Below are 26,909 nucleotides of genomic sequence, written 5' to 3'. Positions count from 1 at the left end.
AATGCCAAGAGTGTGCAAAGCAGTCATCAAAGCAAAAGGTCATATATTTAAGACTCAGGTTCTCCTTCCTAAATAAGCTATAAATAGGTGGGTACTGTGTTATTTTGAAACTGGTATATTTTTTACAATTTTCATTAATGTAGTAGTAATTTTATAAATTTTGTAGTTTTAATTGCAAAATTATGGTATGGGCTGACAGAAGAAGCTCTCTCCCTCTGCATAACTGCTATTAACTATAGCACCTAAGAGGTTAAATAATAGAGATTGGGGTTGTCTCCGTTCCAGCAGATTAGGCAGGGGCATTGCTCTGTATATTCTGCTACTGATCTGTTGGACATAGTATCAGATTCCAAAAGATCAAGAGACCCTGCTCCCGATGAGTATATACAGGTGCATCTCACAAAATTAGAATATCATCACAAAGTTAATTTATTTCAGTTCTTTAAAGCAAAAAGTGAAACTCATATATGAGATAGATTCATTACAAACAGAGTGATGTATTTCAAGTGTTTATTTCTGTTAATGTTGATGATTTTGGCTTACAGCCAATGAAAACCCAAAAGTCATTATCTCAGTAAATTAGAATACTTTATAACACCATCTTGAAAAAATGATTTTAAAATATGAAATGTTGGCCTACTGAAGTGTATGTTCAGTAAATCCACTCAATATTTGGTCGGGGCTACTTTGGCATCAATTATTGCATCAAAGCGGCATGACATGGAGGCGATTAGTCTGTGGCACTGCTGAGGTGTTATGGAAGCCCAGGTTGCTTAGATAGCAGCCTTCAGCTCATCTGCATTGTTGGGTCTGGTGTCTCCCCTCTTCTTCTTGACAATACCCCATTCTCTATGGTGTTAAGGTCAGATGAGTTTGCCGGCCAATCAAGCGCAGTGATATTGCTGTTTTTAAATCATGAATTGGTACTTTTGGCAGTGTGGACAGGTGCCAATTCCTGCTAGAGAATTAAATTTCCATCTTCAAAAAGCTTGTCAACAGAGGGAAGCATGAAGTACTCTTAAAATGCTCTTAAATTTCCTGGTAGAAGGCTGCGCTGACTTTGGTCTTAATAAAAAACAGTGGACCTACACCAGCAGATGACACGGCTCCATGAACCATCATTGATTGTGGAAACGTCACACTAGACCTTGGAAATCAAGGTCCCAGAGTCTGGAGTAAAGGCCCCGTCACACATAGCGATTTACCAACGATCACGACCAGCGATACGACCTGGCCGTGATCGTTGGTAAGTCGCTGTGTGGTCGCTGGGGAGCTGTCACACAGACCGCTCTCTCCAGCGACCAACGATCAGGGGAACGACTTCGGCATTGTTGAAACTGTCTTCAACGATGCCGAAGTCCCCCTGCAGCACCCGGGTAACCAGGGTAAACATCGGGTTACTAAGTGCAGGGCCGCGCTTAGTAACCCGATGTTTACCCTGGTTACCAAAAAAAACAAACAGTACATACTCACCATCTGATGTCCATCAGGTCCCTTGCCGTCTGCTTCCTGCTCTGACTGAGTGCCGCCGGACGTCACTGCTGTGCTGTGCTCTCACTGTACGGCGGCAGTCAGTCAGAGCAGGAAGCAGACGGCAAGGGACCTGACGGACATCAGATGGTGAGTATGTACTGTTTGTTTTTTTTACATTTACGCTGGTAACCAGGGTAAACATCGGGTTACTAAGCGCGGCCCTGCGCTTAGTAACCCAATGTTTACCCTGGTTACCAGTGAAGACATCGCTGGATCGGTGTCACACACACCGATTCAGCGATGTCAGCGGGACCTCAACGACCAAAAAAAGGTCCAGGCCATTCCGACACAACCAGCGATCTCGCAGCAGGGGCCTGGTCGCTGGTACATGTCACACATAGCGAGATCGCTACTGAGGTCGCTGTTGCGTCACAAAACTTGTGACTCAGCAGCGATCTCGCTAGCGATCTCGCTATGTGTGACGGGGCCTTAAGAGTGGAGAGACAGACAATCCAAGCTGATTGAGGTCTAGTGTCAAGTTTCCACATCAGTGATGGTTTATGGAGCCATGTCATCTGCTGGTGTAGGTACACTGTGTTTTATCAAGACCAAAGTCAGCGCAGCCGTCTACCAGGAAATTTTAGAGCACTTCATGCTTCCCTCTGCTGATAAGCTTTTTAGAGTTGGAAATTTCATTCTCCAGCAGGACTTGGCACCTGCCCACACTGCCAAAAGTACCAATACCTGGTTTAACCCCTTCCCGACATGTGACGGTATAGTACGTCACATGTCGGGACCCCCGCTTTGATGTGCGCTCCGGCGGTGAGCGCACATCAAAGTCGCGACATGTCAGCTGTTTTTTACAGCTGACATGTACGCGCAATAGCGGCGGGTGAAATCGCGATCACCCGCCGCTATTAACTAGTTAAATGCCGCTGTCAAGCGCAGACAGCGGCATTTAACTACCGCATCCGGCCGTGCGGCCGGATATGAGCGCATCGCCGACCCCCGTCACATGATCGGGGGTCGGCGATGTGTCAGGAAGGTAACCATAGAGGTCCTTGAGACCTCTATGGTTACTGATTGCCGGTGGCTGTGAGCGCCCCCCTGTGGTCGGCGCTCACAGCACACCTGCAAATCTGCTGTGTAGCAGCGATCTTATGATCACTGCTGCATAGCAGAGCCGATCGGGCTGTGCCTGCTTCTAGCCTCCCATGGAGGCTATTGAAGCATGGCAAAAGTAAAAAAAAAAAGTTTTTAAAAATGTGAAAAAAATAAAAAAAATATAAAAGTTTAAATCACCCCCCTTTCGCCCCAATCAAAATAAATCAATAAAAAAAAAACCCAACCTACACATATTTGGTATCGCCGCGTTCAGAATCGCCCGATCTATCAATAAAAAAAAAGCATTAACCTGATCGCTAAATGGCGTAATGAGAAAAAAATTCGAAACGCCAGATTTACGTTTTTTTGGTCGCCACGACATTGCATTAAAATGCAATAACGGGCGATCAAAAGAACGTATCTACACCAAAATGCTATCATTAAAAACGCCAGCTCGGCACGCAAAAAATAAGCCCTCACCTGACCCCAGATCACGAAAAATGGAGACGCTACGAGTATCGGAAAATGGCGCAATTTTGTTTTGTTTTGTTTTTTGCAAAGTTTGGAATTTTTTTTCACCACTTAGGTGAAAAATAACCTAGTCATGTTAGGTGTCTATAAACTCGTAGTGACCTGGAGAATCATAATGGCAGGTCAGTTTTAGCATTTAGTGAACCTAGCAAAATAGGCAAGCAAAAAACAAGTGTGGGATTGCACTTTTTTTGCAATTTCACTGCACTTGGAATTTTTTTCCCGTTTTCTAGTACACGACATGCTAAAACCAATGATGTCGTTCAAAAGTACAACTCGTCCCGCAAAAAATAAGCCCTCACATGGCCAAATTGACGGAAAAATAAAAAAGTTATGGCTCTGGGAAGGAGGGGAGCGAAAAACGAAAATGGAAAAACGGAAAAAGCTCCGGGGGTGAAGGGGTTAAAAACAACAGTATCACTGTGCTTGATTGGCCAGCAAACTCATCTGACCTTAACCCCATAGAGAATCTATGGGGTATTGTTAAGAGGAAGATGAGAGACACCAGACCCAACAATGCAGACAAGCTGAAGGCTTCTATCAATGCAATCTGGGCTTCCATAACACCTCAGCAGAGTCAGCAGTGCAACAGGCTGATCGCCTCCATGCCACGCCGCATTGATTCAGTAAGTGATGCCAAAGGAGCCCTGGCCAAGTATGGAGTGCATTTGCGAACATACATTTCTGTAGGCCAACATTTCGGATTTTAAAATAATTTTTTCAAGCTGGTGTTATAAAGTATTCTAATTTATTGAGATAATGACTTTTGGGTTTTCATTGTCTGTAAGCCATAATCATCAACATACACATCAAAGGAGATCAGTCATCAGATTTTATTGAATACATTATTAGGTAAATCCCTTAAACCTGATGAGGCTGGTTTACTTACCATATACACTCGAGTATAAGCCGACCCGAGTATAAACCGACCCGAGTATAAGTCGAGACCCCTAATTTTGCCACAAAAAACTGGGAAATCTTAACCCCTTCACCCTCAAGGGTGGTTTGCACGTTAATGACCGGGCCAATTTTTGTAATTCTGACTACTGTCTATTTATGAGGTTATAACTCTGGAACGCTTAAACGGATCTTGGCGATTCTGACATTGTTTTCTCATGACATATTGTACTTCATGATAGTGGTAAAATTTCTTTGATATAACTTGCGTTTATTTGTGAAAAAAACGAATATTTGGCGAAAATTTTGAAAATTTCGCAATTTTCCAACTTTGAATTTTTATGCCCTTAAATCACAGACATATATCACGCAAAATACTTAAGTAACATTTCCCACATGTCTACTTTACATCAGCACAATTTTGGAACCAAAATTTTTTTTTGTGACGGAGTTATAAGGGTTAAAAGTTGACCAGCAATTTCTCATTTTTACAACACCATTTTTTTTTAGGGACCAGATCTCATTTGAAGTCATTTTGAGGGGTCTATATGATAGAAAATACCCAATACCACTTTCAATAAGTTTATTAACCCTTCAGGTGTTTCACAGGAATTTTTGGAATGTTTAAATAAAAATGAACATTTAACTTTTTTTCACACAAAATTTATTTCAGCTCCAATTTGTTTTATTTTACCAAGGGTAACAGGAGAAAATAGACCCCAAAATTTGTTGTACAATTTGTCCTGAGTATGCTGATACCCCATATGTGGGGGTAAACCACTGTTTGGGTGCATGGCAGAGCTCGGAAGGAAAGGAGCGCCATTTGACTTTTCAATGCAAAATTGACTGGAATTGAGATGGGACGCCATGTTGCATTTGGAGAGCCCCTGATGTGCCTAAACATTGAAACCCCCCACAAGTGACACCATTTTGGAAAGTAGACCCCCTAAGGAACTTATCTAGATGTGTGGTGAGCACTTTGACCTAACAAGTGCTTCACAGAAGTTTATAATGCAGAGCCGAAAAAATAAAAAATCATATTTTTTCACAAAAATGATCTTTTCGCCCCCAATTTTTTATTTTCCCAAGGGTAAGAGAAGAAATTAGACCACAAAAGTTGTTGAGCAATTTGTGCTGAGTACGACGATACCCCATATGTGGGGGTAAACCACTGTTTGGGCGCATAGCAGAGCTCGGAAGGGAAGGAGCGCTATTTTACTTTTCGATGCAAAATTGACTGGAATTAAGATGGGATGCCATGTTGCGTTTCGAGAGCCCCTGATGTGCCTCAACATTAAAAACCCCCACAAGTGACACCATTTTGGAAAGTAGACCCCCTAAGGAACTTATCTAGATGTGTTTTGAGAGCTTTGAACCCCCAAGTGTTTCACTACAGTTTATAACGCAGAGCCGTGAAAATAAAAATTATTTTTTTTTTTTCACAAAAATTATTTTTTAGCCCCCAGTTTTGTATTTTCACAAGGGTATCAGGATAAATTGGACCCCAAAAGTTGTTGTCCAATTTGTCCTGAGTACGCTGATACCCCATATGTGGGGGGGAACCACTGTTTGGGCGCATGACAGAGCTCGGAAGGGAAGGAGCGCCATTTGGAATGCAGACTTAAATGGATTGGTCTGCAGGCGTCACGTTGCATTTGCAGAGCCCCTGATGTACCCAAACAGTACAAACCCCCCACAAGTGACCCCATATCGGAAATTAGACCCCCCAAGGAACTTATCTAGATGTGTTGTGAGAACTTTGAACCCCCAAGTGTCTCACTACAGTTTACAACGCAGAGCCGTGAAAATAAAAAAATCCTTTTTTTCCCACAAAACTTATTTTTTGGCCCCCAGTTTTGTATTTTCCCAAGGGTAGCAGGAGAAATTGGACCCCAAGAGATGATGTCCAATTTGTCCTGAGTACGCTGATACCCCATATGTTGGGGTAAACCCCTGTTTGGGCACATAGGAGAGCTCTGAAGGGAAGGAGCACTGTTTTCCTTTTTCAACGCAGAATTGGCTGGAATTCAGATCGGATGCCATGTCCCGTTTGGAGAGCCCCTGATGTGCCTAAACAGTGGAAACCCTGCAATTATAACTGAAACCCTAATCCAAACACACCCCTTACCCTAATCCCAACAGTAACCCTAACCACTCCTCTAACCCAGACACACCCAACCCTATTCCCAACCGTAAATGTAATCCAAACCCTAACCCTATCTTTAGCCCCAACCCTAACTGTAGCCCCAACCCTAGCCCCAACCCTAGCCCTAACCCTAGCCCTAACCCTAGCAATAACCCTAGCCCTATCACTAGCCCTATCACTAGCCCTAACCCTAACCCTAGCCCCAACCCTAGCCCCAACCCTAGCCCTAACCCTAGCCCTAACCCTAACCCTTGCCCTAACCCTAACCCTAGCCCTAACTCTAGTCCTAACTCTAGCCCTAACCCTAACCCTAATGGGAAAATGGAAATAAATACATTTTTTAATTTTTTAATTTTTCCCTAACTAAGGGGGTGATGAAGGGGGGTTTGATTTACTTTTATAGCGGGTTATTTAGCGGATTTTTATGATTGGCAGCCGTCACACACTGAAAGACGCTTTTCATTGCAAAAAATATTTTTTGCATTACCACATTTTGAGAGCTGTAATATTTCCATATTTGAGTCCACAGAGTCATGTGAGATCTTGTTTTTTGCGGGACGAGTTGACGTTTTTATTGGTAACATTTTCGGGCACGTGACATTTTTTGATCGCTTTTTATTCCGATTTTTGTGAGGCAGAGTGATCAAAAACCAGCTATTCATGAATTTCTTTTGGGGGAGGCGTTTATACCGTTCCGCGTTTGGTAAAATTGATAAAGCAGTTTTATTCGTCGGGTCAGTGCGATTACAGCGATATCTCATTTATATCATTTTTTTATGTTTTGGCGCTTTTATACGATAAAAACTTTTATAGAAAAAAATATTATTTTGGTATCGCTTTATTCTCAGGACTATAACTTTTTTATTTTTTTGCTGATGATGCTGTATGGTGGCTCGTTTTTTGCGGGACAAGATAACGTTTTCAGCGGTACCATGGTTATTTATATCAGTCTTTTTGATCGCGTGTTATTCCACTTTTTGTTCGGCGGTATGATAATAAAGCGTTGTTTTTTGACTCGTTTTTTTTTTTTTTTCTTACGGTGTTTACTGAAGGGGTTAACTAGTGGGGCAGTTTTATAGGTTGGGTCGTTACGGACACGGCGATACTAAATATGTGTACTTTTATTGTTTTTTTAATTTAGCTAAAGAAATGTATTTATGGGAATAATATATATATTTTTTTCTTTATTTAGGATTTTTTTTTTTTTTTTTTTTTTTTTACACACATGTGGGGAATTTTTTTTTTACTTTTTTACCTTGTCCCAGGGGGGGGACATTACAGATCATTGATCTGACAGTGTGCACAGCACTCTGTCAGATCGACGATCTGCTGTGCAGGGCTGCAGGCTTACCAGCGCCTGCTCTGAGCAGGCACTCGGTAAGACACCTCCCTCCCTGCAGGACCCGGATGCCGCGGCCATCTTGGATCCGGGACCTGCGGCGAGGAGGGAGGTAGGAGACCCTCGGAGCAACGCGATCACATCGCGTTGCTCCGGGGGTCTCAGGGAAGCCCGCAGGGAGCCCCCTCCCTGCGCGATGCTTCCCTATACCGCCAGTACACCGCGATCATGTTTGATCGCGGTGTGCCGGGGGTTAATGTGCCGGGGGCAGTCCGTGACCGCTCCTGGCACATAGTGCCGGATGTCAGCTGCGATATGCAGCTGACACCCTGCCGCGATCGGCCGCGCTCCCCCCGTGAGCGCCGCTGATCGGTGATGACGTACTATCCCGTCGGTGGTCATACGGGCCCACCCCACCTCGACGGGATAGTACGTCAGATGTCAGAAAGGGGTTAATGACTCGAGTATAAGCCTAGGGTGGAAAATGCAGCAGCTACCGGTAAATGTAAAAAATAAAAATAGATACCAAATAAAAGTAAAATTAATTGGTACATCAGTAGGTTAAGTGTTTTTGAATATCCATCTTGAATCAGAAGCCCCATATAATGCTCCATACAGTTCATGATGGGTCCCATAAGATTCTCCATACAAAATACGCCCCATATAATGCTCCATGCAGGTTATGATGGGCCCCATAAGATGCTCCATATTAAAATCTGCCCCATATAATGCTGCACAAATGTTGATTATGGCCCCATAAGATGCTCCATAGGCACATTTGCCCTGTATAATGCTCCACAAATGCTGATTATGGCCCCATAAGATGCTCCATAAGCACATTTGCCCCGTATAATTCTCCACAAATGCTGATTATGGCCCCATAAGATGCTCCATAGAAATATTTGCCCCATATAATGCTGCACATGGCCCCATAAGATGCTCCATAGAAATATTTGCTCTGTATAATGCTGCAAAATGCTGATTATGGCCCCATAAGATGCTCTATAGAAATATTTGCCCCATATAATGCTGCACAAATGCGGATTATTATTATTTATTATTACATTTATTCCATGGCGCTTTACATGTGAGGAGGGGTATACATAATAAAAACAGGTACAATAATCTTGAACAATTCAAGTCACAACTGGTACAGGAGGAGAGAGGACCCTGCCCGCGAGAGCTCACAATCTACAAGGGATGGGTGAGGATACTGTAGGTGAGGGTAGAGCTGGTCGTGCAGTGGTTTGGTTGATTGGTAATTACTGCAGGTTGTAGGCTTGCCGGAAGAGGTAGGTCTTCAGGTTCTTTTTGAAGGTTTCGATGGTAGGTGAGAGTCTGATGTGTTGTGGTAGAGGGTTCCAGAGTAGGGGTGATGCGCGAGAGAAATCTTGTATGCAATTGTGGGAAGAGGAGATAAGAGGGGAGTAGAGAAGGAGATCTTGTGAGGATCGGAGGTTGCGTGCAGGAAAGTACCGCGAGACAAGGTCACAGATGCATGGAGGAGACAGGTTGTGTATCTCTTTGTATGTCATGGTTAGGCTTTTGTACTGGAGTCTCTGGGTAATGGGGAGCCAGTGAAGGGATTGACAGAAGGGAGAGGCCGGGGAATAGCGGGGGGACAGGTGGATTAGTCAGGCACACTAATAAGATAAGATGCTCCATAGAAATATTTGCCCCGTATAATGCTTCACAAATGCTGATTATGGCCCCATAAGATGCTCCATAGATAGTTATGCCCCATATGCTGTTGCTGCAATAAAAAAAAAAAAGTGACATACTCACCTCTCATCGTTCAGGCCCCCGGCACTTGCTATAGTCACTTGTATGCGTTCCACAGTCGAGCGCCGCTGTGTCTTCCTTCCGCATCTTCTGCACTGACTGTTCAGGCAGAGGGTGTCGCGCACACTAGTCATCTTGCCCTCTGACCTGAGCATCACTACAGAGGACGCGGAAGATGGAGCTGAGCCAGACGGTGGAATGTGGGACAGGTGAATATTGCGCACTGCCCCCGTTATACTCACCTGGTCCCTGCACGTCCCTGGCTCTTTGGGCGCTGACAGCTCTTCCAGCGTTGAGCAGTCACATGGTACCGCTCATTACAGTAATGAATATGCGGATCCACCCCTATGGGAGTGGAGTCGGGTCCATATTCATTACTGTAATGAGCAGTACCATGTGACCGCTCAATACAGGAAGAAGCTGCCGGCGCCCGGAGAACCAGGGATGTGCAGGGACCACGCCAGGAGCAGGTGAGTATGATTAGACAGCTGCTGCTCCCCCTCCCCTGCCGACTCCTGGGAATGACTCGAGTATAAGCCGAGAGGGGCAATTTCAGCCTAAAAAAATGGGCTGAAATTCTCGGCTTATACTCTAGTATATACGGTACTTTGAAAATTCATGTCATAATGGCAATATTATCCTGGTATTAAGATGAGCATTTTATGGGTGCAGCTCTACTGCTGGACTCAGGCAGGCAAACTTTAAAAAAAATATTATACAGTATAGATGACTGAATTTGGAAAAACACAACGGAATAGAAACACACCGGCGCTCCCAGGCTGCATGTGCCTAGACAGCTACTGTGCTAACTCTGTCATATGGCAAAAAGAAGAAGTGTAAGTAGATTAGGACACCGCGCTAACTAGATATAGAAACACATAATGGGTATGTGTAATCAAAGGAATGGGTGAACGTCTAGCTAAACAAGAACTGTGGATAGAGAATAGCAAGCAGCAGGGGCAGCCAGTAAGGAATGGTCGCAATCACCAGCAAAAGAGCAGTAGTATGACGTGTAGCACAATGAGAGTGTAACAAATGTTAATAAACAAATGACCAATTGCTCAAAAAAGCCAGCAAAATTGCCTATTATGACCGCAGTATAGCGGAAAAATAATTAAAAAGTGTGTGGCAGATGTATATTATAAAAACCGCACACTTACTTAGTTATGGTGTGACTGCTGTGGAGGTGCTGGCGCTGTCCCAAGAGATGCTGGCGCCGTCCTAAGAGATGTAGGAGCGGGATCACCAGTGGCCCGGGTGTCCGGAAATACAGAGTCCAAAACGGCAGCGTGGGGCGGCAAAAACACCTGTTGGTATGGGGAGCGTCCTCCCTGGTGAGTGCACAGCCACCGTGCGCCTGGAGTGCCGCTGACCGGCACACGTGGGCCGGAAAAAAGCCGCTGCAAAGAGCGGTGAGAAAGGGGGGCGTGGTCTGGGTGACGTCACCAAAACAGAAGGGTAAGGAGCAAAGGACGGGTGCCGCACAGGACCAAATTGGCGGTAGCATCATATATAGAAATAGGTGCTATGTGAGACAAATATATAAACCACGTAACGTGAGGAGGGGTCGCTGTTCATTCACTTCATTCATTAGGCTACGTGCAACATCTGAGACGTGCGCCTCTTGGTATGGACACAGACAGATGCAAACTACCATTCAGGATCCTGGGAATCACGAGGAACAAACTTTAACCTAATGAGCTAATTAAGGACAAATGGACAATCTCTTTGTAATTACTTCACCAATTTTATGTTTTGGTGCAATGATTCTTTTTGGAGGAAAATCCAGTAAACCATTACATTTTTATAAGAATTATCATGACATTTTCTTTGGAGTATCACATCAGGAAGGAAGTCCTGTATAAATTATACAAAATAAGTATATTTAACACAAAGAGGACTACCAGATCAAAGAGGACTAGTAGCAACCTGACCTGTTAAGTTAGATCCATGCAGGCAGTTATAGAGTAACTCTAGTTTCAAGTACATAAGCTGTCATATGTGAGTTTCATAAGGAATAACACTATTTCTGGCCATTATATGACTTTTATTCTGCATTTTTGCCAATTTTCCCCTCTGCAGGCTCTATCTCTCAATTGAAATCCACTAGGAGCTGGAGTGGAGAGATAAGGTGAGCTGCTGGGATCTTTTCTGCACACAGCACAGCATATGGAGAGGGAGTCTTGCTCTTCGTTAATTTTTTAGCATCCAAAGAGACCCTACAGCAGCATGGAGGGCACTAGACAGCAGAGCTGAGCTTTATTGATCGAAATCAAGCTCATATGTGAAGTAAAATAATTGTCAGAGAGCTCTGCACTATGATTTTGCCTCCCTCTGCCTGTTTCCTCTCCCTGGTCCTGACTCCTCTGACTCCTCCTCCCCACAGAGTATAACGGATTGTTTCATCACCTGCATTTTGTCTTGTTTGAACCGCATGGATTACAGCTGTTTTTTCAAAGTAGAGGAGATGTCCAGGAGACAGGGGGAGGAGAAGAAGAAGAAGTGGGTGATAACTGGGGAAGGAAGCAGATTTATCTCTATAGTGTGTCACAAAGTTTCTTATATTCTCCTGTACTATTGATTTATGCAAAATTTGCTGAAAATACAGTTCCATTTTAAATGCAGAAGCAGTGGATTTATCATATTTCATACATACAGAGTAAGAAAGAATTTTACGCTTGTTTTGCCTTCACTCTTGTATGATGTGCACATAGTTTCAGAGACTGATTTAGTTATATTTGTCCTGGCACAGTTTCCCCGCAGGTGAACTACTGTATTTCGGGAACTATAAAAAAACCCAAAGTGACTTGTTCAATGCCAGGAGGGAGTGACATTGGAATTCATGCCAGGTTCTCTGGGAAATTGAGTTAGGTCACCATTACTCATTGCGTGTAGCCACTGGCTGTATCCTGTCATAGCTGCACATACATTTATAGTAGCAATAGACCTAAAATCTGTCCTATTTTTACTTGTTTCACTGTTGAACGCAATCTGTTGTTCACTGCTATCAGGGATTCAACAGATGACATCTGTACCCAGGTTCAGTCGTATTATTGAGATTAGGTCCTCTACAGTATGTTTCCATCCTCTTTACAAACCGACAGAATAATTAACTTACATAAGAGGCTCACTTTTGGGCTACCTTTCGGTAACATCTTTTATTCCATGGATGGTGAACTTGTGGCACACGTGAGCCATATCTCCTGCTGGTCGTTACATTTTTACAACCACCCATTGTTGGCACACCGCATTTATCACTGATGGACAAGCACATGTTCAGTATTTGGTCAATATTTCACATCAGAATTTGGGAGCTAAAACCACGAGTGGGTGAAAAAAAACAGAAGTGGTGACGTGTTTCTATTATACATTTCCTTTCATTGCTCCTCTCCTGGTTTTGGCTTACAGATACTGATGTGAAATACTGACCAAATACTGGTAGCGTGAACTTGGCCTAAGAGGGATTCTGCAGCCGTGAGGATTCTGTGGCCTCCATTTTTAGCGTATGTGTTCATGATGGCGTTTTTTTGATGAAGCATCTTTTTTAGCATTTTTTTTGTTGGCTCATCAGCACTTTCGCGATATTTTGAACTGCTGGTGTTGTTTTTTAAGTGTTTTCACATTGGTTTTGTAGCATATTTTTTGCTAGCGTTTTACAGATATTTTGAATTCCATTCCACAATGAGAAAGCCGCTAGCAGTTTTTCAAATAAAATTGCTGGCAAAACTCTTAAAAAGATACCCGAGTGTCTTCCAGACACCATTTGAGCCATCCCATTGACTTGTATTACAATTTTATTATATATTATAATTATACACTGATTTCAAAGTAAGAATGGACCCGTGACTTTAACTTCTCTGGCGTCTTTGGAAACCTTAAGTGGTTAAAGAACCCTCAGATGCCTGAACATATGTACAACAAGTCCTTTTTACATAGAAATGCATATGTTCATTCTTTTTAATTTTTTCTATGCTTTTCTTTTGGCAGGTTTTGGAGTGGACACAATTGAAAAATTTGTTGTGTGCAAATATACTAAATAAGAAATGTTTTTCGCTGTCACTGTTTTGAATGCACCATTGGGTGCTTGCTATTATACTTTTGTGTCAAAATTAGGACATGGGTTAAATAATCACAGTAAATCCCTGTCAAATCATGCCATAATCAAATTTTTGCAATTGCCGATTTAAAGTAATTTACCCCAATGAACTGTCATCGTGTACACCAACCTTTTTTGATAGCTAAGCACATGAGAAAACTTAGAAAAATTACTGCAAAAAATGCCTCCCACTTCTATATCCGATTATTTTAATGTACTTTTATAATTTGAACAAACTTTTTTTTCCTTAAATTCTCCCTCACTGCTTTACACAATGTAGTCTTTAGCAATGGGGCGTGATTCACATCAATCTCTGGGTGGGGTAGGGGTGTATTTGGGCTGCACTGCATTAATAAATAATAAAAATCTAAATTTGTACTATTTATTATTTCAATTATAAAAAATATTCTAAATAATAAAAACCATAAAAATGTGCAGTAACTAAAAAAAAACCATATCTCTAGAACTGTATGGCCAATTTAAAAAACTAACAAAAAAATAAATAAAAACTGAATACTAAGGAGAACAGTGGGAATAAAATAAGAGCAAAAACTGGCCATTTGAGTTGGAGACAGGTCCTCTTTAATGAGTCAAAAGAATGAAAGTTTCATTTTTTTAATATAATGTAACATTTATGGATATAACACAAGTTTATATAATATTATGCTGTAAATTATAACTATATTTAATTGTTTATTTTTACAAGATCTTCTATAGACTCCTTCTGTTGCAAGAAATTCTAAAGATGATATTACCTGCAGTTCTTTCTGCCACCATTGACAGCACTTCAGGCCAGGAGAGCGATCTAATAACAATCATGACTTTCTCTTGCAAATGGGTGACCAATGTGAATTCTTTTCTGCCCAATAACGACACAAGTATTCTGGGAGTGATATCTTTATTGGCTAACCAGAAAATAATATGTTTGCAAGCTTTCAGAGCACAGTGGCTCCTTCTTCAGGCTAGATTACAAATAGCTGCCTGAAGAAGGAGCCACTGTGCTCTGAAAGCTTGCAAACATATTATTTTCTGGTTAGCCAATAAAGGTATCACTCCCAGAATACTTTTGTCGTCAGTGGGCAGAAAATTATTCACATCGATTTTTCTGGCTAACACGGTACTACAATATCATTTGTTATTGTACACAAATGGGTGATCAAAATTTTTTACTGCTGTTATTTCATTCTGAAGCTCAGTGGTCTGTTGGGTAAGAATTTGTCACAGCTCACATATTGCTACCCAATCATCTGATGTACCCTAACTGCTCATGCAAATTTGTTTTGTTTTTCTTCGATAAAATGGTTACAGAATTAACATTACAATTGCATGTAAAAAATGGCCAAATTTTCTTAAAAAATCAATCCTGTGCTTTGAAATAGAAAAACAAAAGAGAAGAGCGTATTACATATTCTTATGAGTACTGTTCAAGTGAAATCAGCCATACTCATGTCTGAGCAGTGATGATGACCTATATAGCTTTTATATCTCAGTCTTTAGTAGACCATGAATAGTAGTTTTTAGATTTCTCAAAGATAATTTTTTTAGGTGAGATTTACTAGGCCAATGTTATTAAAATATTTCTGATGTTTGCAGATATTATATTCTGTAGGGTATGGATACAAGTTATTAAGCCAGGACTTCACGATGCATGCTTTAGTTTCCACATTGGCAATACACTGATTGAGCCAGACCCAGCACATGGGCCCATAACACATAAGACCGGATTCATGCACCATGTTTTGCAGTCCAAGTTCGAACCCCAATCCATGGACCGGCCACAGATCTCCTGACTAGTGATGAGCGAGTATGCTCCTTACTCGGGTTTCTCCGAGCATGCTTGGGTGGTCTCCGAGTATTTCGGTGTGCTCGGAGATTTAGTTTATGTCGAAGCAGCTGCATGATTTGCGGCTACTAGACAGCTTGAATACTTGTGGGGATTGCCTGTTTGTTAAGCAACCCCCACATGTATTCAAGCTGTCTAGCAGCCGCAAATCATGCAGCTGCTTCGACATAAACTAAATCTCTGAGCACGCCGAAATACTCGGAGACTACCCGAGCGCGCTCTGGAGAAACCCGAGTAACGAGAATACTCGCTCATCACTACTCCTGACTAGTGTTGAGCGATACCGTCCGATACTTGAAAGTATCGGTATCGGAAAGTATCGGCCGATACCGGCAAAGTATCGGATCCAATCCGATACCGATACCCGATCCCAATGCAAGTCAATGGGACTCAGGTATCGGACGGTATTCCTGATGGTTCCCAGGGTCTGAAGGAGAGGAAACTCTCCTTCAGGCCCTGGGAACCATATTAATGTGTAAAAGAAAGAATTAAAATAAAAAATATCGCTATACTCACCTGTCCGACGCAGCCGGGACCTCAGCGAGGGAACCGGCAGCGTTGTTTGTTTAAAATTCGCGCTTTTACTTGGTTACGTGAGGTCCCGGCTTGTGATTGGTCAGGGCGGCCATGTTGCCGGGACGCGGACCAATCACAGCAAGCCGTGACGAAATTACGTCACGGCTTGCTGTGATTGGTCCGCGTCCCGGCAACATGGCCGCCATTAACCAATCACAAGCCGTGACGTCACGGGAGGCTGGACACGCGCGCTTTTCAAAATACGCGCATGTCCAGCCTCCCGTGACGTCCCGGCTTGTGATTGGTTAATGGCGGCCATGTTGCCGGGACGTCACTGGAGGCTGGACACGCGCGCTTTTCAAAATACGCGCATGTCCAGCCTCCCGTGACGTCACGGCTTGTGATTGGTTAATGGCGGCCATGTTGCCGGGACGCGGACCAATCACAGCAAGCCGTGACGTAATTTCATCACGGCTTGCTGTGATTGGTCCGCGTCCCGGCAACATGGCCGCCCTGACCAATCACAAGCCGGGACTTCACGTAACCAAGTAAAAGCGCGAAATTTAAACAAACAACGCTGCCGGTTCCCTCGCTGAGATCCTGGCTGCGTCGGACAGGTGAGTATAGCGATATTTTTTATTTTAATTCTCTTTTTTACACATTATTACATTAATGTTGTTGCGATACCCGATACCCGATACCACAAAAGTATCGGATCTCGGTATCGGAAATTCCGATACAGCAAGTATCGGCCGATACCCGATACTTGCAGTATCGGAATGCTCAACACTACTCCTGACCCAAATTCAGCAGCCTCATATATTTGAGGCTGGTAAGATTAGGTCAGGAAACCCATGTCCTGTCCATGCATTGTAATATGTAATTATAACTATAATTTAATACTTTACTGACCCCCAACACCAGTATATATCATGTGAAAAATAAAGTATCAACTCAATAAAAAACGGTCTTTATTTCATCACATTAGAAAACAATAATACTCCATATTATGGAGCATCAATAATGCTCCACGATAAAAGCAGAACAACAAAAATCACAGCAGTGCCAGGCTCAGCACATGATGTACTCCAATGGCGAACGACTTACGCTATTGACTATATTGTAGTTAGTCCAGTTTCAATGATGGTGTCATCCATTTCACAGGACAATTTAGTGCGTCTTGCTCTGTTATTTTGTCTGGTATTTTTAGAAGACTCTTGCAGTAAGAGTTTCCAAAACACAACTGAAAACGGCCTTATGGTCCCCTTACACATTAGATAGAAGTTGCCCAAACCCACCTATTTACTGAGGTTTGGCCGACCATCTAAAGTGCATGTGGGAGTCTCACCCAATCCTTTTGTTTGACAGGGAAATAAAGCCACCAACAGATGTATCTGGCAGTGGCTCTCTCATAGAGAAGACAGGAATGAGCGTCCTTGTGTATGGAGAGGTTGAGAAAAATAGCGGTAAGACAAAAGATATTTCACCTGACAGCTATCTCATATGTATGGTCAGGTTTAGTGAGAAAAATTACTGTGCATTACTTTTTATTCACAAATTATTCTGGATATATAGTTATGTAGGTTGAAAAGAGACCTGGGTCCATCAAGTTCAAGCTTTCTAAACACTGGCTATGTCTATGACTCCAGTTCCCCAGAGCTATTACGTCAGAATTTTGTTACAAACCGTTATAAAAAGTTACTAAATTTGTGTGCAACACGAATTTGCCCCAAAATGTTGCAACGTTTGGCATTTTCACACCAATTTAAGCCAACTATGCCAAAATGAGAAGAGCTGAGGTGGGAAAGGTGCACAATCGGTCGTGGTCATGCCTGCTTGACAAATTCATGACGAGCTATGGTTTACATCACTCACAAGTTTTGGTCCATAGAGGCGCTCACCACTTTTCAGATGCCCCTGAATCTTAATGAATCAGTCGCCTCTGACTCCAACACGCATCTTCATCAAGACCGGCATGAGCTACGCTATTCTTGATGAAATATGCAATTATTTTTATTGGAAGAACAACTAGTGTGAAAACAAATTAAGAAAATATCCAGCTAAAATATATGGCTCTAAAATTAGAATAAAATGTGAAGATTTATTTTAGCATCAGAATTCTCTATAACATGCTCACTTTGAATTTCATTTTCTTGCACTTGGTTTCTCCTATTTTATTTGCTTTATTTCTTTCATGCCAAATTTCCAAGTACAATATTATTGCTGAAATGGCAATGATTACCTAACACAGTAATGAAGGGCACTTACATCTTGCTGAGTAGCCGCTTGAGGCAGATCTTGATCCTCCTTTTAAAGAGAAAACTCCTTTGCCTCTACGTGTCGCTGTCACTGCTATACGTGGTCGTTTCAAAGGGATGACCGCGCGAGGAGGAGGTGGAACACGTCCATGTCCGTAATCAAACAACCTGTAAAGTAATGACATTATAATATTACTTCTCATATATGTATCTGAAACTTTGCTTTATCAATCTGCTAATATACGAATAGAGGACTGAAGGTGATAAAAGATCGCTAGTTGTCGGGCTAAAATACATCTGTTTGTAAAAAAAAAAGTTCAATGGAGTTTACCACATTATGAAGTGAATGGTCCCTTAATTCTCATCATAAATAAGTGTCGTAGAGGTGATATACTATTACCTTATTAGATAGAAATATCTTCTGTTTTCCTCTATGTAATTAGTGATAGTAATTTATTGTCTTCATGCTTCAGCTCTGATTGCCAGGGGAGTAACTATAGTGGGAGCAGAAGTTGCAGTTGCACTTGGACTTAAGTCTAGAGGGGGCTGAACAGGTCCCTTTGGATCATATAAGAAGACCAATGACCCATGATAGTGTAGGGCCCTGTTGGAGATTTTGCACTGAGGTACACAAGATTCAAAGTGCGCTACATACAAGTGCATTGATAATCTATGCGTAGGTAATGTCATTAATTGGTGGGGGTCCAACACCCTGCATCCCCCACTATTCAGCTGAAATCTACTCTGGCAGCAATTGTATTTAGGCAACATAAGTAGGAGGCACATGTGCTTAGTTGCAGAGTTGCACTGCACAGCACCATCAACAGTACAGTGTCTGCTGCCGCTGGCATTGGGAACTGATCAGTGGGGGTACCCCTCTCACGAGATATTGATAACGTAACTGAATCTTTTGGCACGATTTTGCAGTGTAAAGATGTAGCTGTAATGGTGCTGCTATACTGACTATATTGATATCTTTGGTGAAGAAATCTGCTTTGTTGTTCTTCTTTAATCACCATTTGAAGTTTTCTGCTAATTAGATTTCAGTGCACAGGGGCCGGACTGTGCTGGGTCTTCTCCTCCCTGTCTGTGATTCCCCTGCCACTCCACCTGCCACCGGTCTTTGAATGACAGGTCACTGTTGAAATTTCAAAACAGAGGAGGCTGGTCACTGAAAAAGCAGTGGCCTGATATACAAAGAGGCAAGTGGAGGAACCGGGGAGTCACAAGCAAGGGAGGAGAAAACCTAGTGCACTGTGCACCAATATCTAATTAGCAAAAATCTTCAAATGGTGATTAAAGAAGAGCAACAAAGCGGATTTCTTCACCAAATAAGTCAATGTAGTCAATACGACAGCGCCATTACAGCAATTTTTCAGCACAATTTTGTAATATAAAGTTATCTTTAACTTGCACAGCTGAAAAAGTGCTATTTAGCGGAGCTGGTAAAATAACCAGTAGTGGATTCTCGATCAGTTCTATAGACGGAAGAGAGCTTGCTGCCATATAGTATCATGTAAAGTTGAATGTTTTAAAATCTAGAATATGACCATATTTCCAAACCTATTTTATTTTATATGATTGACCTTAGATATCCATTGATGTATGTAGAGGAAATCTGCAGAGTTGTAGCTTAGTAGCAATGAGAATAAGGGCGCCAGCATTGGGAGGTAGAAGCTGAAGACAATCTTTGGGATGTAAAGCAGAGCTAAGTTGGTGTTCCATGATGGTCTGCCTGACCACAGCCTAATCTGCAGATCTATCAGTATAAAGATATATGATATGTTATGTGTTCTTGTACCTGATGTCCTAAACTAGCTGTTTGTATTTTTTTGGTTTCTTATATATAGCTTTTTATCAACAGTTTGATCATTTGCTTTATCCTCTTTTGGGTGAGTCTCTCTTATGGGAGTTACTCAGTGTCTGTTTGATGTAAGCCAAGCCACTCATCATCTCACATGATTAATATAACATTGGATCATCCTAGTATAAAAGTTAATAAAGTATTCTTCATAGAAAAGTTCTGGTGTTTAGTAAGAAAGCTGCATCCACCCACACGAAGTACAGCACTGCGTTTTGATTGACACATGACAGCTATACAGGGCTCATCTGCTACCATATGCTCTCCTGGCTTCTAAAAGAAATGATCGAATAGGAAATATGTGCACAGGGAGCTCTGCTGTACTTAAGTTTGAAAACGTATGGCTTAAATATTAAACCAGATTAATCTGTTATCGTTAGCAGAGAGAAGCCAATCTAATTCACTTTGTCATCATAGCTGGCCATTATTCACATGTAAGGAGAAATGGTTCCTTGGAGAGATGATTTCTAATCTCTGTTCATGCAAATATCTTCTTATGTAATGAATAAATAAAATATAAGGCGCTGGGAAAGATGGAAGCCTATAAATAAATACGATTTGTACTAATCTGTTGCCTTTGTTGACTACGTTAAAATAGATCTACTTTAATGCTTATTATGAGGAACTTGGGGAAAGTTGTCACATAAATGATTATCAATAGGCTCATAGATTAAGCTAAGCAATCAAGGAGACTGTCAGGCAGATCAAGGGAACTTAACCCAATTTTAGTCTACTAATAAATTCATTTGCCTAAAAAAACTACTTTTAAAAAGTAGAACTCAGAAGTAGAAGAATGAGGCAACATTATGTTAAAACTGAACTTAACGATGACTCATTTCTGGCCATAACGAGTGCTCTTTGGTGATAAAACATGTCCAGTGATGCTCGTTTAATGCTTTATAAACACGAGATAATGTAAAATGTATAGTGCTAGAACGATCGAGACTAATGTTAAGGATCATTTAGTCCTCATACAATTTGCATATTGTCAGCAGCACATCCCAAATTTTCATGGGAAAGAATGCTGCCAAGAGCGATGATTTAGGACCTGCCTGAACTATGCAATCAACAGATGATCGATCAAGAGGGAGACTCATCCACAAGAGCTTAACACAAATGATTTAACTACTGATAAAAAAGTATTACGTATGACAAGCTTGTGTTGTGATAATGCTTCTACAATGCAAACACAAACAGCTACAATACCAGTCGCAGTACAGAACATCCCTGACAACAATGATAGGAACTATCTGATCAGCTGATGAAGGAACATTTGCTTCACATGGACCAGTTATCGGCAATGACTGGTTGTTAACCAGTGTAAAAGAACCTTTAGTCACGAGAAATGACGAAGGGCCATGATCAACAAAATTCACCACCAATTAGTCTACTTATGGTAAGAAGACATCCTATCTCTAATAAATCTGGAAATCTTTGCCACACAGCTTAAATTTAGCTATAAAAAATCAAGGTTTGTATGCATTCAAGGCGATATCTTACTATTCCATAAGAAATACTGTAGTTTAAAAAATATATTCTAGGAAGGTGTTTACAAATGTCCACACACTGCAGAATAACTTTTACTGCGATCGGACCTCAAGAACTAACATGAAAGAAATACTGTGGTAAACATAACCCACTATCTATTAAAATCAGCAAATTACTCAGAAGGTAAGTAGACCCTAATTAAGGGATGCAATAAAACATGATTTTTATTCATTTTAGTTAAAATGTGCTCTAAATTTAAAATTACCATAGTGAGCCTGTATTGTTCCAATATCTAAACGGGGCTCCTAATATTAGAACCCTTTCTCCAATCAGCTCCAATAAGGGACGTCACTGAGCGCCGGAAAGGTATGGTATATTGTTGCTTTTTTCTTTTTTTTCTTTTACAGAATGAGGGTCGTCATTTGGATTGAGAGTATAATAAACTATTACAAGACCCTGTGTCTTTATTTCAATAAAATACTTTTTTCCTAATGTGTGTGTGTTTTATTAACCATGTACTACTATTGGATTAATAATGGATGGGTGTCTTATTGACACCTCTCCATTATTAACCAGGCTTAATGTCACCTTACAATAGCAAGGTGACATTAACCCTTTATTACCCCATATCCCACCGCTACACGGGAGTGGGAAGAGAGAGGCTAAGTGCCAGAATAGGCGCATCTTCCAGATGTGCCTTTTCTGGGGTGGCTGGTGGCAGATGTTTTTAGCCAGGGGGGCCAATAACCATGGACCCTCTCTAGGCTATTAATATCTGCCCTCAGTCACTGGCTTTACCACTCTGGCGGAGAAAATTACGTGGGAGCCCACGCCAGTTTTTTCCGTGAGTTAAACCTTTTTTTTAACAGTTAGAGCCCCCAAATTTTGCACACACACTACTAACATTAGTAGTGAGGAATATGCAAAAAAAAAAGGGATATGAAATGGTTTACTGCATGTAAACCATGTCTTATATCCTGTCGGGTTTGATAAGGAGATAGCAAAAGCCGATAATTGAATTACCGGCTTTTATGCTATCTAGCGCTGTATTAAATATAAATATAAATATATATATATGTGTCTCACTGACTATATATATATATATACCTATACTATGTGTAGACATTTATTCTATCTATTCTATTCTAACCTGTCAGTGTGATTTTACTGTACACCGCACTGAATTGCCGGCTTTTCTCTAGAACACCGCTGCGTATTTCTCGCAAGTCACACTGCTGGTCCGTGTGTAATCCATATTTTTCTCACCCCCATAGACTTTAATTGGCGGATTTTTTAAGCGATACGCTGACAAAAGCAGCATGCTGCGATTTTCTCAGCCCGTAAAATACAGCTGAGAAATATACGGCAGATAGGAGCTGCCCCATAGAGAATCATTGGTCCGTGTGCAATGCGTAGTTTTTGCGCCTCTCATACGTCCGTAAAACTCTCTAGTGTGACGCCGGCCTGATCCACTGCGAGCGAGTATGGTGAAGGTCTACTGAATGTGGTTATGTGCAATGGATATTTAATAGATGGAATTTTCTGCTGTAGTAAATGAAAGTATGGATTGAAGGGGAATGAGAGATCCTTATTGAAACACACCTCGTGTCTCGTCAAAGAAAATTTGTAGTAGGAGGCCATTACTATACGGCACAAAGATGATTACGGTATTCCTTTGCTTTTTTTCACAATGCAATATCATACAGCTTATGTAAAAGCTATTAAAGAGCAGAATAAAGTGGCAGTGCTGAAGGTTCCCTTTAATTTATTTCCCCAAGGTTTTGATTTGGTTAGTTGCACAAATATAATAGAATGAAAAAAATGGGTTTATTTTTATTTTGCCTAGAATTGCATTTTTTTTTTCAAACTGATTGCGATGATGTGCCAGCACAGAGAAGCTGGATAGTGTTGATGTGGAAATCAGTTTCTCTTACATGTTTTGCCAGATTATTCCTGTGTGCTAGTTTTGAAGCTTAATTTGCAGAACTGGATTTAACACTCAGGAACCTGGTGGTAAAAAATGCTCTTAGAAATGGTTTTGATCAGACAGTGATCCATGGGTACCAGTTGTGTACATAGAAATCATGGGGCCCCATAGCAAAAATCCTAATTTGGCCCTCCCCCCCCCCCCCAAATTTTGATGTAGTAGACAGGATCATACCCCCAACTTTTAAAATCAGGGAGAGGGACACTTATTATAGTAGGTATGCAGTATTTATGCCAATACTAAAGTCCCTTTATGTTGCCACCCACTACTATACCACTTTCTTGCCCCTTATAGAGTATAATGCCCTAAAAAATGCCTCCATATTGCATGATACCCCCACAATGAATTCCCTCCGCAATCCCCTCTTATGCACATTATGATGACACCACAGTGCCTCCAGCAAAGGATGATGCCGTCACAGTAATTCCAACACAGTATAATTCCTCCCAACAAAATGATCCCCATAAGTGGCTAACATACAGTATGATAGCCCCACAGCACCCCTATATATAGCATGGAGGCTGCACAGCCCCCTAAAAACACTATGGTGGTCCCCACAAGCCCAACACATGGTAGGAGGGCCCCCACACACAATTTGATATCACCAACAGATCTCACAGTCAGTGTGAGGGTCCCCCCACACATAATATAATGTCACTCTCAGCCCTCACAAAGTATGATGGACTCCACATACAAAATGATGTCCCCTACAGCCCCAACATGCAGTATGAGGACCCCACAACCCTCTACATAGAATCAGGGTCCATACACACAGGCAGTGTGAGGACCCTCACACAAACACACTATAATGAATTTCAGAGTTCCTCAACAAAGTATGAGGGCCCGCACAGCATGCAACACAGTATAGGTTACACCACAAACAGTTTGATAGAACTGCAACCCCCCTCCCACATACACAAACACAATATGATGCCAAGACTCATATCCCCCACAAGTGCTGATAAAAAATACAAACTAGTCACCTTCTGCTGTTCCCTCGACATATGATCTGCTAAGTACACTGTGCCAACTGAAGCTATATCGGCACAGGAAGTGCGATGTAATGAATGAATCATTCAGCTGCACAGGCACGGACGCAGATACCTTAAAAATTGTGTCAAAAGGCGATGGGAGTCCAATACAAGCCAGGAGGTTTGCCGCTATGGGCGGTACGTTCCTGATGGGTGCCTAAACTTTTACCAGATGAATACTGTAGTACAACTATGTATCAGTGCTTACTGCAGAGAGCTACATCACCTGTATATAAGTAGTGTATGGAGGGCACAACACCAACTCCCAAAATGTCAGCTACAATCTGGCCATTTTGCTAAAGATCAGGGTCCAGTATTTCTCTTTAGGAAGGACATTTTATGCCTAATATTCAAAGCCACTCACTATCTAGGGAACTACAGAGATTATACTCAAAAAATAAAAAATTAGTTTATTAAATATTTAATAAACTAATTTTTTTATTTTTTGAGTATAATTATGCTTTCTAATAAATTCCTACTCTAAAAAGATTTATCCAAACGTTTAAAAAAAAAAAAAAAAAAGGAACTACAGAGATGCCTCATTCATGTAAGGCCCCTTTCACACATCAGTTTTTTGCCATCAGTCACAATCCGTTGGCTCCATGGCTTGACGGATCCTAATTGGATCCTAAATAAATCGGAGCATGCTCAGTTAAAAAATGGAATCTGTCACCGGATTCCATCATTTGACAGATCTGGTGCCCATAGGCTTCCATTCGAGCAAACGACGGACCCGTCGCTGTCCAATTTTTCTACGTACACCAAAGACATTACTTTGACCATTGTCTTCGGCCACCGGAAAAACTATTTTCAACGGATCCGGCGAACAACGGATGAAACGTGAGGCCATCCGTCGGAATCCATTGCTAATACAAGTCTATGAGAAAAAAACGGATTCGGCAGCATCAGTCGCCGGATTCATTTTTTTTTCATTATTCGATGGATTGCGACTGATATGTGAAAGGGGCCTAAATGGGGTTATGCTGCAGCTTGTGCACAGCGGCGCTCCCAGCTGTAGAGGTTACAGCAGCACAGCCTCAATTACAAAATGGGCGGAACATTAAATCCTTAAAAATCATAATGTGATAAGCCATAATTTTATAACAGGGAAATAACCCTATAAGTAATGGGTGTTCGACAACAATGCATATTTATTGGATAAACTCAACTGTATTTTCATGTGCATTTTAATTATGAATTGTGTCCATGAAACATGAATAATTGCAGATAATGCCTCTCCTGGATGAAGTCCCTTTAATATTGAACAGTACTTGATTCTAATCAGTGGCTCGTTGTGTCAGACAGGCACTTCATGCTACAATAAGCAGTTCTGAAAGCCATCTAAAAGTAGGATTCAAGTGTCAGTAGACTTAATGGCTGCATTTGTAAGAATACATTATTATTCACTTTGGTGTTTTGTTGCTGTGCCTCAATGAGTTTTACATCAAGAAGGTTGAAATTTGTTATTCAATTCTTTATGCCCATTGTTCAAAGATTCATGGATGCTGCCATAATTAACAAAAGAGATCAGATGTGGAATACAATTCTTCCATGGCTCATGGTGTCCAGAAAACTAGACATTGCATGTATAAAAGTAAAATGATGCTGAATTACTGCAAGTATTTCACAGGTGTCATCCCTTTCTAATCTAATAAATCACAGAAAATGGTATCAAAATAACTCTTGTGGTGCACTGAGCAGTCCGCCGAATATAATAGTATAGGTGTGACCAATAGGCTGGTAGTTCTTCCTGGTGCAGGTAAATTTACCATTCTCCTGAAAGGTAGAAAACTTTCGGATGCCCAGTAGAGTTGTTATAACTTGAGTTGCTGAAATAGCCTCCTGGAAACCTCCCTGAATGTTTTCTATGAATGGTGCTGAATGTTTAGCCAACAGATCAACCTTGGAATCTAGAAGCAAATTCAGGGTTTGAGCAAATGCAATAAGTTATTTTTGCCTTACATGCCCTGCGTTCATCCCCTATTTCCAGAACACTGTGTGTTTAGAGTCTGGGGCTCCACCTGACTGCAAGGCAGCCCAGCTCCTTACACAGTAAACCTCAAGGAAATATCTGCATTTCAAGAGGTCCCGGGAGGCTTGAATGGGACCAGAAATTTTTTGCCAAATCTGGAAGTCTCCACTTTTATTGACAGCCCGGAGACCCAGGAAAGTTTGCAAGTGTTCTGTAGCCTGTTGTTAAGTCTGCCAATGCTGTTGTTAAGGCCACCACTCAAATGGCTACCTTGGACAGACATGATGCTTGCTGCTCCATCTAGCAATTTCCCAAGGAACCCTGACCTTCACCCTGTAATCCATATACAAGGATTTGGACTTACAAAGGGGCCCTCTGGATTGCATCCATATAGTCACTGCTAACTGGAAGAGTGATCATCAGTCAAGGATGGTTAAATGAGGTTGGGTCAGTATCAGGAGGAGCAAAACCAAAAACAGAATCACACCCGCAGTCAAAGCAATAGCCACGGTCAGATACCAGAAGGTCAGCCAATAAGAAGAGTCAATCAAGGGAGCTGATTACTCCTGCTGAATTGCTGAAGAG

General features: G+C 41.6%; 1 protein-coding gene across 5 annotated transcripts in view; it reads right to left on the bottom strand.

Moving 5' to 3' along the window:
- RALYL (RALY RNA binding protein like) overlaps window positions 1–26,909 on the bottom strand; it is an 869,832-nt gene that overhangs the window by 45,954 nt on the left and 796,969 nt on the right. For all 5 annotated transcript variants that reach the window (XM_077270743.1, XM_077270742.1, XM_077270744.1 and 2 more), the window contains one exon: window positions 17,996–18,153. In XM_077270743.1, the coding sequence (XP_077126858.1) occupies window positions 17,996–18,153 (158 nt within the window). The remainder of the gene's footprint in view (window positions 1–17,995; window positions 18,154–26,909) is intronic.

This window comes from Ranitomeya variabilis, chromosome 6 (assembly GCF_051348905.1).
Source record: "Ranitomeya variabilis isolate aRanVar5 chromosome 6, aRanVar5.hap1, whole genome shotgun sequence".
Lineage (NCBI taxonomy): Eukaryota > Metazoa > Chordata > Amphibia > Anura > Dendrobatidae > Ranitomeya > Ranitomeya variabilis.
Note: the sequence above shows the minus strand (reverse complement) of the source record. Positions and strands in the feature narration are given on the sequence as shown.